We start from the raw sequence: 19,299 nt of genomic DNA on the forward strand, positions 1-19,299 counted from the left end.
TGATCACAAAACAGCATTCAAGTGCTATATTGAAGATGGAACAGTTGTTAATAATGTGGATGGAAAATCAGATTAAGAAGAAAGTGGCCCCAAGTCAAAAGACCCTTAAAAAAAAAAGCAACAAGTATTTATAAAGATATTAAGGAGAAGTATGGCAAACCTGCACTTGTTCCCGTACCATCTTGAACGTTCCAATAACGTCTTGAGCCCGTACCGTCCAAGTTCGTGGCAAGCAATGGGTGGTTTAATAGGTTCATGCATTGTGCAGGTTTCCACAATATTAAAGTATGAGGTGAACTCACATGTCGATTCTGGAGCTGAAGAGAAATTTTGTGATGTGTTGAAAAAAATTGATGAAGGCGCTATTCAACGCAGAAAATTTTTAACATCGACGAGACTGCTCAGTATTGGAAAAAAATGTCGGATTGAACATACATTGCCAAAGACAAAAATACAATGCCTGGTTTCAAGGGACTAATGCAGTGGGAGATTACAGATTAAAATCACTACTTGTGTACCATTCTGGAAATCCTCGTGCATTTAAGGGCATCAATAAAGCCACCCTACCCGTGCATTTCCAATTGAACCAGAGAGCATGGATAACAATATCTCTCTGTGATGATTGGTTTAAATGCTGCTTCATTCCAGAGGTTGAAAAATACTGGGAAGATAATGCCATTCTTTTCAAGATTTTGCTTCTATTGCATCAACACATCATTCAGCGAGCACAGCTGCGAGTGCTGCACGATCATTGGGGAAATTCTGACACGTAAAATCTGACTTACTTAGCAGTCCGTGGAACACTAAGTATATCAAAAATTCCTGTATAGCATTGACAAGACCCCATGACCTGCTTTGGCAACCTGTCTGCACTGATCAGAAAACTTCATACCTGACCACACAATTACCTCCAGGTCTTTTTCATTCTCTACCACCCTGAGTTTAGGACCGCACAGTTTATATGTTTCTCATGGGTTACTGCTACTCACATTGCAGTTCTTTGCATTTGTCAATGTTAAACTTCAGTTGTCATTTCTCAGCCCATCTGCCCAACTTTTCTAGATCCTGTTGCAGTAGCATACATACTCTCATTACTATGACTAACAACCCTGCCAACCTTTGTATCTGCAACCTTGGACATTAAGCCTGATATACCTTCATCAATATCATTGATAAATATACAAAACAACCGTGGGCCCAACACCGAACCCCCGGGGACTCCATTAATAACATTAGTCCATGAAGAGCAGCATCCACTGATTACCACTCTCTGTCTTCTCCCACTCAACCATCCTTTTACCCATGGTAGTAACTCTCTTAATATTAACTGCTCCAATTTGTATAGTAGTCTTCCATGTGCGACAGTATCAAAAGCTTTCCTGAAATTCAGTATACAAAATCAAAATTATTTTTTTGCATCCATTTCCTTTGTGACCACACCATAGTATCCAATCAAATTGGTCAGACAAGACTTCCCCTTAACAAACCCATGCTGTGTCTGAACTATAACTGCAGTCTTGTCTACATAATCCTATAGTGCTTCTTTAACGAGCAACTCCATTATTTTCCCCGGAACAGAAGTTAAACTAATAGGTCTGTAATTACTTGTGTCCTTTCGATCACCCTTTGTGAGCTGGTGATGCATTTTCACATCTCTAGTCCATGGGGGGTCCCCCCCCAAGTCCAAGGATGACCTCATAATCACGGCTAAAGTTTTGCTCACTTCCTTTGCTGCCTCCTTTAATATAACTGTATAGATCTTAGGTATACTAAAGTCCCAGGTGCCTTCCTTATGTTTAACTTCAACAATTTTTCCTCCACTTTGCTCTCAGTTTTTACAAAATCATTTAGTATTAGTATTAGTAACGGCCGTATGGTGCAAGAAAGCCTATGGCTTATGCTGCACCAGCCAAAAAAAAAAAAAAGCTCTCAGTTAGAGTTTAATAAGCTTCTGTCCTCCACTTCCCTACAGAATTACTCATGTGTGAAATCTGTAACAATTCTGCAATTACTTGTGTCACCCTTTCATCTACTGCACAGAAATATCCCCTACAATCCTGTAATATATAGACCCAACTGTCTCATAATAAGGAAAACACAAGTTATTGTTTGAGTTTAATATGTACATTTGTCCTTTCATAATAAAAAACTAATTAAATGTTTCACATGGTAAAGTATTTAGTTTTCTTACTTAACAATACAGATAGAATGTCTGAAATCTGGCTGTCCAAGAACCAGAATCATCCAAATTGGACATTTTTAATTTTTTTTTTCCAAAACAGCACTTTGATGCAAAACCTGTTCTACAAACAGTATTATCAAATAATAAATTAGCAAAATAGATTATATTCAGCTCAGGTGTGGGCAACCCAAAAGAAGGAAGACCAATCTCAGTCACCCTGCTATTATGGCTAAAATGGAACAGCTAGTCCTTGAAGGCAGCTGATTATAAATTTTATAGCAAATGAAGTGAACATTAGCCATGGGTCTGTTTGCACCATAATGCATGAGTTTCTGCATATGTCTAAGCTGGCAGCCTGATGAGGGTTCAAGTCTGTTGACAGCTCATCAAAAGCTCTACCAAAAAGACTGTTCTGTCGGAGCTTTGTAGACAGAATGGTGGTGATTTTTTGACCAAACTGTAATGATATATAAATGCTGCATATATATCACTATGACCCAGTAAAATGGATGAGCAAACAATGGAGTATTTGTCTTCACCAACTCTCAAAAATGCCTGGGTTCAATTATTTTCCAAAAAAGGTGATGTCAGTCTTCTGGAGGCTCTATCGTCCTTACAGATTCTCCCAAAAGGCAAAAGCATCACTTCCTAGGAAAGTTAAGCGAGGCTATCAAAGTTGAAGTTAAGAGTCCTGAAATAGTTTATCCACAAATGGGTAAAAATGTTTAGATTTAGAAGGCAGCCATATAGAGAAGGATGAAATTGTTTCATCCTTCAAATGCCTAACTCAACTATTTCTAGGCGAAGTTAAATACTTACTGATTGACCCTCTTAAAACAGCTTTAATGACCAACTTTTCTGGCCTAGGCAAACCAGAATGTAAACAGAAATTTAGTTATTAACAAAAATAAAACCTATTAAGAAGCTAGTTATTGGTTTTTGTAAGATTTCTAAATGGCTGGGGCTTTGCTGGGGGGCTGTGCTTTTTCATTCTTTAGCTGATAAGATGGAGATTCTTGATAGATCCAGAGTGAGCCATAATCAGTGAGATTTATTTGCTAATGACTAACTTTATTGTTCTTTGGCAGATAAAGCTGTGGTCCACATTTTTTTAGAATTGGATATGAAAATGTAATTTTAGTGTACTTATAAACACTTATGGTTAAAATTTCCTGCAAGCATCATGATATGATCAGTTTATCATTCATCAACCTCTCTTGCATTCATGATGCATCTCTCATTGGTTGTTAATAATTGTTGCTGATAAGGAAAATAGCCTTTACTAATTTATTGATAACGGAGAGCAGTGTTTTGGCTCATATAGGTTCTATCAGCAACATGAGTTACAGGAGTTGCCAATCCATACATTAATTTTATTTTTACCACAAACATTGTGATATGGCCAGTTCATTATATAACAACCTCTCTGACATTCATGACATGTCCCTGTACTCACCTCTCATTTGTCTTTAATAATTTTTGCTGACAGGGAAGGCAACATTTATTATTTTGTTGACAAGGGAGGCTGTTTTTTTTCGCTCATACTAACTGTATCAGTAACATAAGTTAGAAGAATTGCCTTTCCATACATTTATTTTCTTTGAAAATAAGTATTATTAATATTATTTCTTATTATATATAAATTTAAGTAATTTATATTAGTTAAATCTTTATTGTTCTCTAAATGTGCTGCATCATTTTCATTACCCTGGAAATAAACCTGCAAAACAAAATTTGGTTGATGGCTACCCGAAAAATCATGGCAAAGCTTCTTGCAGCTGTTTATTAGAGCCATGTTTGTTACTCTTGCCTGTTTAATTACATATTGTATGGCTGTTTTATTTACAAAATTAATCATTAAATTAAAAAATTATTAAAGGTACCTGAACATGGACACAAAGAATCTCATTCCCGATTGCCTAGTGAAGTTCAAGAGCACAACTGGCTTACGATACAGTACAGGATATGTGTACTCTGAAAAGTGGCTTGTCTCATATCTCATGCTGGCTGAATAAATATTCTGACACTATTAGAATATGTACAGTACACAGAGCAAATGTGTTACCTTTTCCAGATTTTATACAATACATGGAAAGTCTGCCTATAATGTCAAAATACTCTTATTTTATTGGTATCTTACTGAAAGACACTGTTAATTAACTTGGCACCACAAGTAAGATGAAAGAATTGCACATTATACAGATCAAGGCTATTATTCCAAGTTTCTATTTTGCAATGTGAACTAGAACACCTGATGGTAAATTTGTTAATGATAATAAGCAAAAATTGGTGAACTTTAAAAAATTTCCAATTTCAAAGCAGTTTTACTATTTTTTAAAAAAGAAAAAAAAAGGGGGGGGGGGAATGTTTTTTTTGCAAAAAAGAGAAACTCTTTATAGCCAAAAATATTACAACAGTGAGATGGAGGAGGAGGGACTGAGTTAAAAAAGACGAAATCTCCATGTAAATCTAGAGTTGGCATCTACACCACTGGTAGAAAGGCAGGGGAATGTACCTAATGCTCAGCATATGTATATATGGCAAGTGCTTTAAAATTTCTGGAACTATCAGAGATTTAAATGTGCCATATTTTCCAGATTTCAGAAAGGCATACCCATGGGTTGAATAGTTTTAGAGGAGCAATTTCATTGAATATTAATCACTAACACTGAATTTATTTATATTTGTAAAATTTATAATGACTATCATGCTGGCTGAATCATGCTGGCAAAAACAAATGAAAGGATACATGTCCTTTCATTTGTTTTTGTGAGTAAAATTATTAACCAGTAGCTCAAAGTAACAATCTAATGATATGTACTTCACAAAGTAACAAACTAATAATATGTAGCTCACAAAGTAACAAAACAGTAGTCACAAAGCAATGATTAAATCCAAGGAAGTGAAGCCAGTCGACATCGCTGGACAGTGCAGTGTCGAGTCAGTTTAGTGTGACATAAGCATTGGGAGGTCAAAATTGAGAATAGGAGTGTGCTATAGGCTAATGATTCTGATGAGTATAATAAGAAACTGTACAAGGAAATAGAGTGGGCCAGTGAATCAGAGCGTCTTATAATGGGTATTTTAATTTCCCAGATATAGACTGGAATTTGTGGGTTGGTCACTCACACACTAGCAAGGCTTTTGTGGATTTATTGGATGATTGTTTTCTACATCAGCATGTTCGGGAGGCAACTAGAGGGAGTAATACTCTTGATCTGATTATCAGTAGTGATTATCCATGCATTAAGAATCTGCAGATAAAGGAACCACTAGGTGACAGTGATCACAGTGTGCTGAAGTGGGATTTACTCAAAGAAGTAACTACCATCAGGGGTAAAGGGAAGGGTTATTGCTTTCGTAAAGGCGACTATGATGGTCTGAGACAGTATTTAAATTTTATACAGTGGGACCAATTGATGATGTTACCAACAGCAAATTCAAAATGGGAAGCATTAAAAGAACTTATCTTGGAAGCTACTAGGCCTAACTGGATGTCAGATGAAGTAATGAGAGACATATGGCAGAGAAGAAAAATGCATGGGATACATATAAATGAATGGGTGAGATGGAAGGTTATGATAGATATAAGCTAATCTGTAATCAAGTCACAAAGGAGATTAGGCAGGCAAAGGCAGATCATGAGAAATCCTTGGCAAAGGATGCAAAGAAAAACAGAAAAGAGTTCTTTGCTTATGTAAACTTTAGAAGGAAAGGGATGAATCAGATTGGTCCACTGGATATTGATGGTTCAACAGTTGAGGATCCTGCTCAGGTGGCTAACAAACTAAATGAGTATTTTGCATCTGCATTCACACGAGGAGTTATTCAGGAAGGGGAATGCCAGAGGTGAAGTAAACTCTGGCAGTGAGCTAGATGATTTTGTAATAACTGAGAGGAAAGTGGAGGAGAAATTGTTGAGGATAAAAATAAAAAAGGCACCCGGGGTGGATGGGATCTATCCAGTTATATTAAAGCAGGCAGCAAAGGAAGTAAGCAAACCCTGAGCCATAATTATGAGAGCTTCTTTGGACTCAAGGGAAGTACCCATAGACTGGAGATGTGAAAACGTGGCCCCAATTCACAAAAGAGGATCAAAGGCTGACACAAGTAATTACAGACCTGTCAGTTTAACTTCTGTTCCAGGAAAATTAATGGAGGAACTGGTTAAAGAAGCATTGCAGGATCATCTAGACAAGACTTCAGTTATAGCTCGGACACAGCATGGTTTTGTTAAGGGAACATTTTGCCTGACCAATTTGATTGGATACTATGATGCAGTCACAAAAGAACTGGATGCAGGGAATAACTTTGATATTATATATTTGGATCTTAGAAAGGCTTTTGATACTGTTGCACATGGAAGACTGCTGCACAAATTGGAGCAGTGTGGCATTGGCGGCAAATTGCTGCTATGGATAAAGGGGTGGATAAGGGGGAGAAGACAGCAAGTGGTAATCAATGGACACTGCTCATTGTGGACTAATGTTATTAGTGTAGTCCCTCAGGGTTCAGTGTTGGGTCCATTATTGTTTTCTGTATTTATAAAGGATATTGATGATGGTGCATCAAGCTTAATGTACAAGTTTGCAGACGATACAAAGGTTGGCAGGGTTGTTAAGGACACTACTGATGCTCTGGAAAGATTGAGCAGATGGGCTGAGAGGTGGCAAATGAAGTTTAACCTTGACAAATGTCAAGTACTACATATGGGAAACAGTAACCCCAGAGCTACATATCAACTCTGTGGTACAGTCAGGTCCTCGTATAACACAAATTCGATCATACATGATTTATAAATAGGGGAACAATATCGTATATAACATGAACCGAATTTGCTTATGCATGATTCGCCTTTGTGTTTACAAGAAATGGCAGTCGGACGTGGAATAACCCCAACTGAACGCAACACGATACGAATGAAGAGAAGATTCTGAAAACGTATTTATGTTTTTTTTTTTTATCAGTGAAGGGGAAACATATTTCCCCATAATAACGTAAAATTCCAACTATCAGTATTATCGCAAATGCAATTAGATCGAGTTTACAACAAGTTATAACAGATTCCAGTAGAAATAACGCAACTGGAAATTGTTTTCATTGTTTTATGGTAGTAACCCCCAGAAATGTGCTTTGTGAGCTAGTGAGGTGTTCACTATTCAGTTGCTAAATGAGCACAGCTTTATTTATGTGTATCAAGTGTGCCTCCTCATTTTGTAATTGTGCTTTATTCCCTAAAAATGAGAAAAATAGTTAAAAGGTGTGAAAAGGAAGCGTCCTGGTGAAGACACTACAGATTCAGAGAGAAAAAGAAAAGCAATATCGATAAACAGAGGCGGATTGGGTAAAAAATTCTTACCCGGGAAAATTTGTAGTGGCCTCATAAGACACAAAGAATTGGAAGAGATGGAACGCTTTCATCTGTTTGGATAGAAAATCAAACAAAAAAAAAGTTTTCTTACGGTAGAAGCAAAAGCATTAGCAATATTTTATTAAGTAATAGTCGTAATAAAATACGTAAGTATTTTATTATGATTATTTATTGTGCTTGGTAATGTTTTGGTTACAAATGTGTGTTCAATCTTGGGTGGTCGGCATCTAACCCTATTTTTCCCATAGGGCCTGTTGTTTATATTGCACGATTTTGCACTGCACGAGGGTTGCTAGGAACACAACTATCGTGCTATACGAGGACTGACAGTAGTAGAGAATGAAAAGGACCTGGGGGTAATTGTGCAGGCAGATATGAAGTTCTCTGAGCAGTGCAGACGGGCTGCAAGAGTAGCTCATGGTGTCATGTCAATGATATATAGGAATTTTTATAGCAGGGATAAGGTGATTATTCCCTTGTATAAGGCAATGGTCAGGCCACACCTTGAGTACTATATACAAGTCTAGAGGCCTCATTTCAAGAACGATGTAGAGCTTCTGCTGGAACGAGTACAGAGAAGGGCAACAAGATTAGTGAATGGAACAAAGGGTTGCTCTTACGAAGAAAGGCTTAAGTTTTGTAAATTACAGTTGATTACAGTTGATTTTGTAAATTACAGTCTGGAGACTAGGCACCAGGGAGGTGATCTGATAGAGGTGTATAAAACCTTGAATGGTTTGAACATGCTCAATGATAGACAGGACAAAGGATAGACAGGACAGAAAGGGAGGGGGTGTTATGCTGTTAATTAAGAAAAACATAAAATCAAAGGAAGTGCACCCAGTTAATATAGATGAACAGTGCTCTGTTGAGTCAGTTTGGTGTGAGATAAGCACTGCGAAAGGAAAAATAAGAGTAGGAGTGTGTTATAGGCCTAATGACTTGAATGAGTACAATGAACAATTGTACAGAGAAATAGAGTGGGCCAGTAAATCAGAATGTCTTATAATGGGGGATTTTAACTTCCCAGATATTGACTGGAACTTGTGGGTTGGGCACTCACACACTAGTCAGACTTTTGTGGAGTTATTGGATGATTGTTTTCTGCAGCAGCATGTTCGAGAGGCAACCAGAGAAAGTAACACTCTTGATCTGGTTATCAGCAGTGATCATTCGTGTATTAAGAATTTGCAGATAAAGGAACCACTCGGTGGCAGTGATCACAGTGTGCTGAAGTGGGATTTACTCAAAGAGGTAACTACCGTCAGGGGTAAAGGAAAGGGTTTTTGCTTCTGTAAAGGGGAGTACAGTGGTCTCAGACAGTTTTTAAATTCTGTACAGTGGGATCAACTGACGATGTTACAAACAGTAAATTCTAAGTGGGAAGCATTCAAAGAATTAATCGTGGAAGCTACTAGACTTTATATACCGATTAAGAAATATCGTTCAAGGTTTAGGCCTAAATGGTTATCAAATGAACTAATGAGACTCGTGACAGAGAAGAAAAATGCATGGGATGCATATAAATTATCAGGCGACGCAGAAGCCTGTAGCAGATATAAGCTAGTCTGTAATCAGGTCACAAAGGAGGTTCGGCAGGCAAAGGCGGATTACGAGAAATCTTTGGCAAAAGATGCTAAGAAAAACAGCAAGGATTTCTTTACTTATATAAACTCTAAAAGGAAGGGGATGAATATGATTGGACCACTTGACATCGATGGTTCGACTGTTGATGATCCTGCTCAGATAGCAAACAAACTGAATGAGTATTTTGCATCTACATTCACACGTGAGGAATTATTACAATTTGAAAATGGAAGAAGGTTATCAAATTGTAGCAGTGTGCTTAATCATTTTGTAATAACTGAGAGCAAAGTGGAGGAGAAATTGTTGAAGTTAAACATAAGAAAGGCACCTGGGGTGGATGGGATCTATCCAGTTATTTTAAAGGAGGCGGCAAAGCAACTAAGCAAACCCTTAGCCATAATTATGAGAGCATCCTTGGACTCAGGGGAGGTTCCCACGGACTGGAGATGTGCAAATGTGTCCCCAATTCACAAAGGTGGATCGAAGGGTGACACGAGTAATTACAGACCAGTTAGTTTAACTTCTGTTCCGGGTAAAATAATGGAGTCGCTGGTTAAAGATGCATTGCAGGATCATCTAGACAAGACTGCAGCGATAACTCAAACACAGCATGGGTTTGTTAAGGGAAAGTCTTGTCTGACAAATTTGATTGGTTATTATGATGTGGTCACAAAGGAACTGGATGCAAAAAATAATTTTGATATCATATACTTGGATTTCAGGAAAGCTTTTGACACTGTTGCGCATGGAAGACTACTGTACAAATTGGAGCAGAATGGTATTAAGGGTAAGTTGCTACAATGGATAAAAGGATGGTTAAGTGGGAGAAGACAGAGGGTGGTAATCAATGGGTGCTGCTCTTCGTGGACTAATGTTATTAGTGGAGTCCCACAGGGTTCGGTGTTGGGTCCACTGTTGTTTTGTGTATTTATCAATGATATTGATGAAGGTATATCAGGCTTAATGTCGAAGTTTGCAGATGACACAAAGGTTGGCAGGGTTGTTAATGACAGTAATGGCAGTGTGCTACTGCAACAGGATCTAGATAATTTGGGCAGATGGGCTAAGAAGTGGCAACTGAAGTTCAACCTTGACAAATGCAAAGTACTGCATATGGGTAGAAATAACCCCAGAGAAACGTACCAACTGTGTGGTACTACACTTAAGGTGGTAGAAAATGAAAAAGACCTGGGAGTAATTGTGCAGTCAGATATGATGTTTTCTGAGCAGTGCAGACAGGCTGCTAGGGCGGGTCATGGGGTTTTGTCAATGATATATAGGAATTTTGCTAGCAGGGAAAAGGAGGTGATTGTCCCTCTGTATAAGGCAATGGTCAGGCCACGCCTTGAGTACTGCGTACAGGTCTGGAGGCCTCATTTTAGGAAGGATGTAGATTTGCTTGAGCGTGTACAGAGAAGAGCAACACGATTGGTGAGGGGAATGAAGGGATTCTCTTACCAAGAGAGGCTTAAGTTCTGCAAATTGCAGTGGCTGGAGACTAGGCACCTGCGCGGTGATCTGATTGAGGTCTATAAGGCCTTGAATGGGTTGAGCACGCTGAATTCTGATGGGATCCTTCCACTTGTTCAGATTACCAACCTACGGGGACATAAGTTCAAATTAAGAAAGGACAGATGTAGAATAGATGTGCGGAAATTTGCCTTTAGCCAGCGGGTGGTTAATTGCTGGAACAAACTTCCATCTGTCGTTGTAGAAGTTGATAGGTTAAATAAATTTAAGGAGGAACTGGACAGGCATTTGGAGGGAATGGTGTGATTTTTTTTTTTTTTTTTGGCTGATGCTGCATAAGCTCCTACACTTGCTTTCTTGCATCATGTGCCACTACTACTACTACTACTACTACTAATGCCGATGGGATTCTTCCTCTTGCTCAGAATAATCACCTGAGAGGGCATAAATTCAAATTGTGGAAAGACAGATGTAGAATAGATGTGCGGAAATTTGCCTTTAGCCAGCGGGTAGTTGGTTGGTGGAACAGACTTCCATCCCTTATTGTGGAAGTTGATAGCATAATAAATTTAAGGCTCAGCTGGACAGGTATTTCGAATGAACGGAGGGGTTAAATGGGAGTGGTTTTATTTTTTTTGGCTAATGCTGCATAAGCTTGCTTTCTTGCATCATATGCCTCTACTAATGCTAATTAGCAATAGCAAAATGGCAGGATTAAATCCAAGTGTACCATATGATGGCCTCAATTTTTCTGCATTAATACACAAAAAATGAAATAATAATATTGATAATCGAATTTTTTGAAAGAACAAACCACAGCAAAATTTTATTTCATTTTTAAATATTTAAATTTTACATTTTAAAATAGACAGTTAGTTCCATCTTAACAGTTTCAGTTTGGCTTGGTTTTAATAGTGTATTAGCAGCAGGAAAATTAAGGTGCTTATTTCTCAGATATAACTTCATTCTGATGATATTTGACCTCAGGGGCTTGCATCTGGTGAGTATGGGCTTGGCACATCCAGGGGTCCCGAGCTGGATATCATTATTCTCTTTCTTAGTGATTCCCTTCTGCTTCCAACTCTCTCTCTCTCTCTCTCTCTCTCTCTCTCTCTCTCTCTCTCTCTCTCTCTCTCTCTCTCTCTCTCTCTCTCAGAGTAACTTGGAATTTTTTTTTTTTTGTTGAGCTGGTGCAACATAAGCCTCAGGCTTCCTTGCACTACATGGCTAGTAATAAGAATAATAATAATATACATATGTAATCAAGTAAATCAAAATTAAATAAATAAGTTAACAGATTAATTCAGTTCAATGGCACATTATGCCTATAACTGAATACTCTTTGCAGACCAAATGGAAAAGCTGACCAGTCATGATTACAGCTTGCCCACCAATTGAAACAATGATATGTATAGGTGGCACAATGTGGTCTTGAACCTATGAAATGTAATTCTTACTTGGCTTTACATTTGGATGCAGGTAAGAGAGAACAGCCTTTAAATTATTTGAAATTATTTCTAGTATCCACTTTACTTGCCTGGAATTTCTCTTCCATTCCATAAAATCCTAATGTCAAAGACACCAACTTCTTGAGGAACATAATGGACAATAAATATACCTTCTTCTTCTTCTTCAATCGAACACTCTGCTTCACAATCAGGCCCTGAAGAATGAAATTAATTACAGCACAATGATTCACTATCAGTAACCAAAAATATTTCACCTAACATATAAACTATTAATAAGTATTGATAATGCAAAAGTATGCACACATTAACGATTCATTCTAAAAACAAACTCATGCAGTCCAGTCACATCTGTATAATATCAGTAGATCAGATCAAGTTGCGTTTTCAAACTCAAATAAAACCAAAAATAGAATAAAAAAATCTATCTTCATCAATGAATTTCAAAAAATATACATGTAGTTCTCGACTTTGCAAGTTGATTCGTTCCTAGCACGCGCTCATAAAGCGAAAACTCGTAAAGTGGGAATTAGTTTCCCATAGACAATGTTAAAAATAGGGGTTACATTCTCAACAATGAAATTAGTTAGCTAATTAGTTTATGTTTAAACAATGATTGATTTATCCAAAGAAATGAAAACATAGCTTGTAAAATCAAGCAAATTATTATAATAAAGAAATCACTTATGACTTACAAATGCTAAAGAATGTTTATTCTTCATCATTATCATCGACTAAATCCACACTCACTGAGCACTCATTATTGGCTCGACACTGATTGATTTGTTGCACAAGGAGTCATCTTCTTCCAAAATGCTTTAAGAGGCATTTATTTCCAAGATAATCTTCTCCTTTCTTTACAAATTTCAATAGCATATTTTAACGGCAATCACAAATTGCAACTAACATGATTTGCACAGAGTAACAAGTTTACGAAGCTTAAAAAAAAAAAAGAATGAAGAAAAGATTCTGAAGATTTATTTATGTTTTTTTATACGACTGAAGATTTCAGTCAATGGAAAACATATTTCACCATAATAACGTAAAAAACCACACAATTCCAGCTATTGGTATTTTTGCAAATGAAATAACAAGGAGTTTAGTACCCATTTATAATTGCTTGCAGTAACAGAAAAGCCCAATAAACCAGAAAGTGCAAATTGTTTTTGTTTTTTGGTCATGACCTCCAGAAATGTGCTTTAGAAAAATATCACAAAGCTGTTCCAAATTGGTTCTTATAACAGAATATATGATAACAATGAAAGTATAGTGTATTTTAATGATTTGAATTGGTAACTATAAAAATGACCTTTTAGAGAGTTATATAGCAAAAATTTCAACTTAGGAGGTCGTGGAACGAATTACCAAAAACCAATGTGTTACTGGGTTCACATTATGATATTTTCACCATATGATGGAGTCTCTGGAACGGATTAATATCATAAAGCGGGGTACACTGTACTGTATACCTATGCGCATGGTTTGAAACGCTGTATTTATGAATGTTTAACATTAATTTTCATATTTTCGATTTGGTTGATACTTGGAAAAAAAAAAAAAAAAAAAAAAAACCTTGTAAACTTGGGAACTCGTAAAGCGGGAACTGCCTGTATATATTTCAGCCTAGCTACCATCAGTTTGCTTGACACTGGCAAAATAATTTTGCCAGTGGGGTTTTTTCTCCAAGGATCTGTCAATAGAAGAGTCAATGGTGAAGTGTTTTGGACTTAATCCAGCCAAACAATTTATCAAGGGGAAACCAGTGAGGTTTGGTTACAAAATTTGGATGGTAAGGAGTTCTGGGTATTGCTACACTTTTGATGTCTATTGCGGATATCCAACTAAATAAACCAAAATTGTGAAAAGTATACTTGTAGGGGTGCAAGAGTGGTTATTCATTTATTGGAACATGTGCCAGATCCATCAAACCACATAGTTTTCTTCAACAAAAATATCATGAATGTACTCATTGATGATATTTTTGAAATAGAAGAAAATGAGAGTCACAGGAACTGTGAAGGACAATCCAGTTCAACACTGTCCTATTATGGCACCTAAAGAGATGAAAAAAAAAAAAAATGGAAAGAGGTACTTATGACTATAGGTTTGAGGTCATCAATGGTATATTATGCATAAAATGGAAAGATAACAAACGTATGTTCTATTCTTACCAATTAAGATTTTGTTGAACCATTTCAATACATAAAACATTGGTCAAAAACTGAAAAAGCTATGATCAATGTAGAAAAACCTGCATCATTTCCATTGTACAATAGTGGAGTGGGTGGCGTAGATACCTATAACCAATGTATATCTTTGTACAGGAATCTCTTTAAAAGTTACAGCTGTCAGTTACAGGCTCCGCAAAAACGATAAGTGTTTGCCTTTTATTTACATGATTGTTATTTTATATTGTACTTAATACGTAGTCATATAGTTATAGTTACGCTGGTTATTTTTATTTTTAATTTAGATAAAGAGTTTTTGTGGATTTTACTTACGATAGGTAAAACCGTTATTTCGTTCCATTTTTGTAGCCATTGTTTTTGGATATAGTGGTAGGGAATTTTTTAATTGAGGTAGCTAGGTAGCTCTAACGCATAATTATATAGTAATACGCTTCACTGTTTCTATTTAATAGTTTCTATTCAAATACTATTGACATTTAATTTATTGATTTTATTAATTTAAACTACCATGCCCCAAACTAGAGCAGCAAAGCAATGGGCACAAAGTGGCAGGAGTGCTGTGACTCGGGGGAGAACTGAGGGGGGCAGTTCTCCAACGCATCCCAGCCTAAAAAAATGTGCAACTTGTGAAATGTTTGCCGAACTCTCTGGAACGGAACATGATATTACCATGGGGGATGTCTTTGTGTGTGCGCGATGTAAGGAGTGTAAGGAAATCAGGCGACAACTCAGCGTTGTTATGGGCCTATATGAGAGTTTGAAGGACAGGGTGGATGCCCTCGAAAGATCTAAATTGAGGGGCCCATCAGGCTCTCAGCTGCCCACATCAACGCCAGAGCTTGCACTTGGTCATCACGCAACACAGCGCCAACCCCTAAGGCAGAATGCGCTGGTCCCACAGGAACTAGTTGTTGTTGGTGACTCTATTGTCAGGGAAACGGGGAACATGCTTTGTAAAAAGGATAGGTGGAACAGGACCAGGGTATGTCTGCCAGGGGCAAAGGTTGATGACGTTGTAGAGCGGATATCATCTTTCAAGGGCACAAAAGATGATATAGTTGTACACGTTGGCACTAATGATATTAAGAGTAGGAGACCGGCGGAATTACTCAACAAGTACAGGTCACTGTTGAAAAAAAGCCGTGAATTAGGGTTGAATTTGAAAGTGTCTGCAATTCTGCCCAGACACGATAGGAGGGAGTATATGATGAGAGCCTTGTCGATCAATTCGGCCCTGGAAAGATTGTGCAAGGCTCAAGGGGTAGAATTTTTTTCAGCCTGGACTGTACTTGTTAACAGGAGAGATTGTTTCTACAGGGATGGGATACACTTAAATAGAAAGGATGCAAGAATATTTGCTGATGCTATCGAGGCAGTGTTAGCTGGGTCGGAAAACTGATAGCTTGGGGAGATACAAGGACTAATAGTTTAACAGTAGCCATAGCCATAGGCAGAGGTGAAGGTGATTCTTGCACAACTTCTATTAGAATAAGTAGCGACCTGGAGCGTGGGGTGTTGGGGGTTTCAGGGACGGATGGCAGTCATCATGGAATAGTTGGGTATATGGGATGTGTTAGGGTAACAAGGAATAGGCATAGGAGCATGTATACCAATGCTAGAAGTATAGTAAATAAATTCGATGAATTTGAAGTGTTGGTCAAGACATCAAAGGCGGATATTGTTGGGATAGCAGAGACGTGGTGTCACAAAGATATAAGGAATGCAGAACTGGAATTTGGGGAGTACAATGTGTACAGAAAGGATAGACAGGACAGAAAGGGAGGGGGTGTTATGCTGTAATTAAGAAAAACATAAAATCAAAGGAAGTGCACCCAGTTAATATAGATGAACAGTACTCTGTTGAGTCAGTTTGGTGTGACATAAGCACTGCGAAAGCAAAAATAAGGGTAGGAGTGTGTTATAGGCCTAATGACTCGAATGAGTACAATGAACAATTGTACAGAGAAATAGAGTGGGCCAGTAAATCAGAATGTATTATATTGGGGGATTTTAACCTCCCAGATATTGACTGGAACTTGTGGGTTGGTCACTCACACACTAGTCAGACTTTTGTGGATTTATTGGATGATTGTTTTCTGCAGCAGCATGTTCGAGAGGCAACCAGAGAAAGTAACACTCTTGATCTGGTTATCAGCAGTGATCATTCGTGTATTAAGAATTTGCAGATAAAGGAACCACTAGGTGGCAGTGATCACAGTGTGCTGAAGTGGGATTTACTCAAAGAGGTAACTACCGTCAGGGGAGTATAGTGGTCTCAGACAGTTTTTAAATTCTGTACAGTGGGATCAACTGACGATGTTACCAACAGTAAATTCTAAGTGGGAAGCATTCAAGGAATTAATCGTGGAAGCTACTAGACTTTATATACCGATTAAGAAATATCGTTCAAGGTTTAGGCCTAAATGGTTATCAAATGAACTAATGAGACTCGTGACAGAGAAGAAAAATGCATGGGATGCATATAAATTATCAGGTGACGCAGAAGCCTGTGGCAGATATAAGCTAGTCTGTAATCAGGTCACAAAGGAGGTTCGGCAGGCGAAGGCGGATTACGAGAAATCTTTGGCAAAAGATGCTAAGAAAAACAGCAAGGATTTCTTTACTTATATAAACTCTAAAAGGAAGGGGATGAATCTGATTGGTCCACTTGACATCGATGGTTCGACTGTTGATGATCCTGCTCAGATAGCAAACAAACTGAATGAGTATTTTGCATCTACATTCACACGTGAGGAATTATTACAATTTGAAAATGGAAGAAGGTTATCAAACTGTAGCAGTGTGCTTAATGATTTTGTAATAACTGAGAGCAAAGTGGAGGAGAAATTGTTGAAGTTAAACATAAGAAAGGCACCTGGGGTGGATGGGATCTATCCAGTTATTTTAAAGGAGGCGGCAAAGCAACTAAGCAAACCCTTACCAATAATTATGAGAGTATCCTTGGACTCAGGGGAGATTCCCACGGACTGGAGATGTGCAAACGTGTCCCCAATTCACAAAGGTGGATCGAAGGGTGACACGAGTAATTACAGACCAGTTAGTTTAACTTCTGTTCCGGGTAAAATAATGGAGTCACTGGTTAAAGATGCATTGCAGGATCATCTAGACAAGACTGCAGCAATAATTCAAACACAGCATGGGTTTGTTAAGGGAAAGTCTTGTCTGACAAATTTGATAGGATATTATGATGTGGTCACAAAGGAACTGGATGCAAAAAATAATTTTGATATCATATACTTGGATTTCAGGAAAGCTTTTGACACTGTTGCGCATGGAAGACTACTGTACAAATTGGAGCAGAATGGTATTAAGGGTAAGTTGCTACAATGGATAAAAGGATGGTTAAGTGGGAGAAGACAGAGGGTGGTAATCAATGGGTGCTGCTCTTCGTGGACTAATGTTATTAGTGGAGTCCCACAGGGTTCGGTGTTAGGTCCACTGTTGTTTTGTGTATTTATCAATGATATTGATGAAGGTATATCAGGCTTAATGTCGAAGTTTGCAGATGACACAAAGGTTGGCAGGGTTGTAAATGACAGTAATGGCAGTGTGCTACTGCAACAGGATCTAGATAAATTGGGCAGATGGGCTAAGAAGTGGCAACTGAAGTTCAACCTTGACAAATGCAAAGTACTGCATATGGGTAGAAGTAACCCCAGAGAAACGTACCAACTGTGTGGTACTACACTTAAGGTGGTAGAAAATGAAAAAGACCTGGGAGTAATTGTGCAGTCAGATATGAAGTTTTCTGAGCAATGCAGACAGGCTGCTAGGGCAGGTCATGGGGTTTTGTCAATGATATATAGGAATTTTGCTAGCAGGGAAAAGGAGGTGATTGTCCCTCTGTATAAGGCAATGGTCAGGCCACGCCTTGAGTACTGCGTACAGGTCTGGAGGCCTCATTTTAGGAAGGATGTAGATTTGCTTGAGCGTGTACAGAGAAGAGCAACACGATTGGTGAGGGGAATGAAGGGATACTCTTACCAAGAGAGGCTTAAGTTCTGCAAATTGCAGTGGCTGGAGACTAGGCACCTGCGCGGTGATCTGATTGAGGTCTATAAGGCCTTGAATGGGTTGAGCACGCTGAATTCTGATGGGATCCTTCCACTTGTTCAGATTACGAACCTACGGGGACATAAGTTCAAATTAAGAAAGGACAGATGTAGAATAAATGTGCGGAAATTTGCCTTTAGCCAGCGTGTGGTTAATTGCTGGAACAAACTTCCATCTGTTGTTGTGGAAGTTGATAGGTTAAATAAATTTAAGGAGGAACTGGACAGGCATTTGGAGGGAATGGTGTGATTTTTTTTTTTTTTTTTTGGCTGATGCTGCATAAGCTCCTACACTTGCTTTCTTGCATCATGTGCCACTACTACTACTACTACTACTACAGGATAGCGATAAGAGGCAAGAAATGGTGGTGTGTCCTGTTTTCATACATGTTAGATATGACCATCACCAATGTGTGGAAGTTACACCAAATGGCAGCAGAGATAAAAATTAATCAATTAAATTTTCATAAAAACATCGTACAAAGATATTTGAAAGATGCTGAATCAACAAGAAGCAATAAGAAGCAAAAAGCCAGAAGTTCCATGAAAATTAGTGAAGGCCATCACTTTCCAGAAAAACTTGATAGACAATAAAATTAAAATGTTGTTTGTCATACGAAAGCTAGGTGGTCAGGTAAGAATTGTCAGAAAACAATGTGCATTGAAAAGGGCTGCTTTGAAAAATACCATTTATCTGCCTAATGTACCCATTTGAGGATGCCTGTTTTTCTAAAATAATAAATATATTTTCTTTGAAATTTTGGTATTGCTTGTTTCCTTGACTTATAATCTCACCATAATATTGAGCGAAATGAGTTTTGATAGGCAGTTTTTTCATGGGTATTAATGGGTTAATTTAGCAGTAAAAATGCTTCAGTCTTGTGGTGGTCATTCGGTGAATATACTATCAAGTGTATCACAGCTTATTCACAAGTTTCTGTTTCCAAAAAAAACCTGATGT

The 19,299-nt window shown here is 37.9% G+C and overlaps 1 protein-coding gene across 2 annotated transcripts in view; it reads right to left on the reverse strand.

The window, feature by feature from the left end:
- jbug (filamin-type immunoglobulin domains fbug) overlaps positions 1–19,299 on the reverse strand; it is a 1,114,928-nt gene that overhangs the window by 161,433 nt on the left and 934,196 nt on the right. Inside the window, exon 43 of one of the 2 annotated variants that reach the window (XM_090381438.1) lies at positions 12,148–12,273. In XM_090381438.1, the coding sequence (XP_090237564.1) occupies positions 12,148–12,273 (126 nt within the window). Of the gene's footprint in view, positions 1–12,143; positions 12,274–19,299 lie in introns of both variants that reach the window. The other variant, XM_090381439.1, reaches the window with a different exon arrangement.

The sequence above is a fragment of the Mastigoproctus giganteus genome, chromosome 9, assembly GCF_048544385.1.
Source record: "Mastigoproctus giganteus isolate SK-2022 chromosome 9, ASM4854438v1, whole genome shotgun sequence".
In the NCBI taxonomy this organism is placed as follows: Eukaryota; Metazoa; Arthropoda; class Arachnida; order Uropygi; family Thelyphonidae; genus Mastigoproctus; species Mastigoproctus giganteus.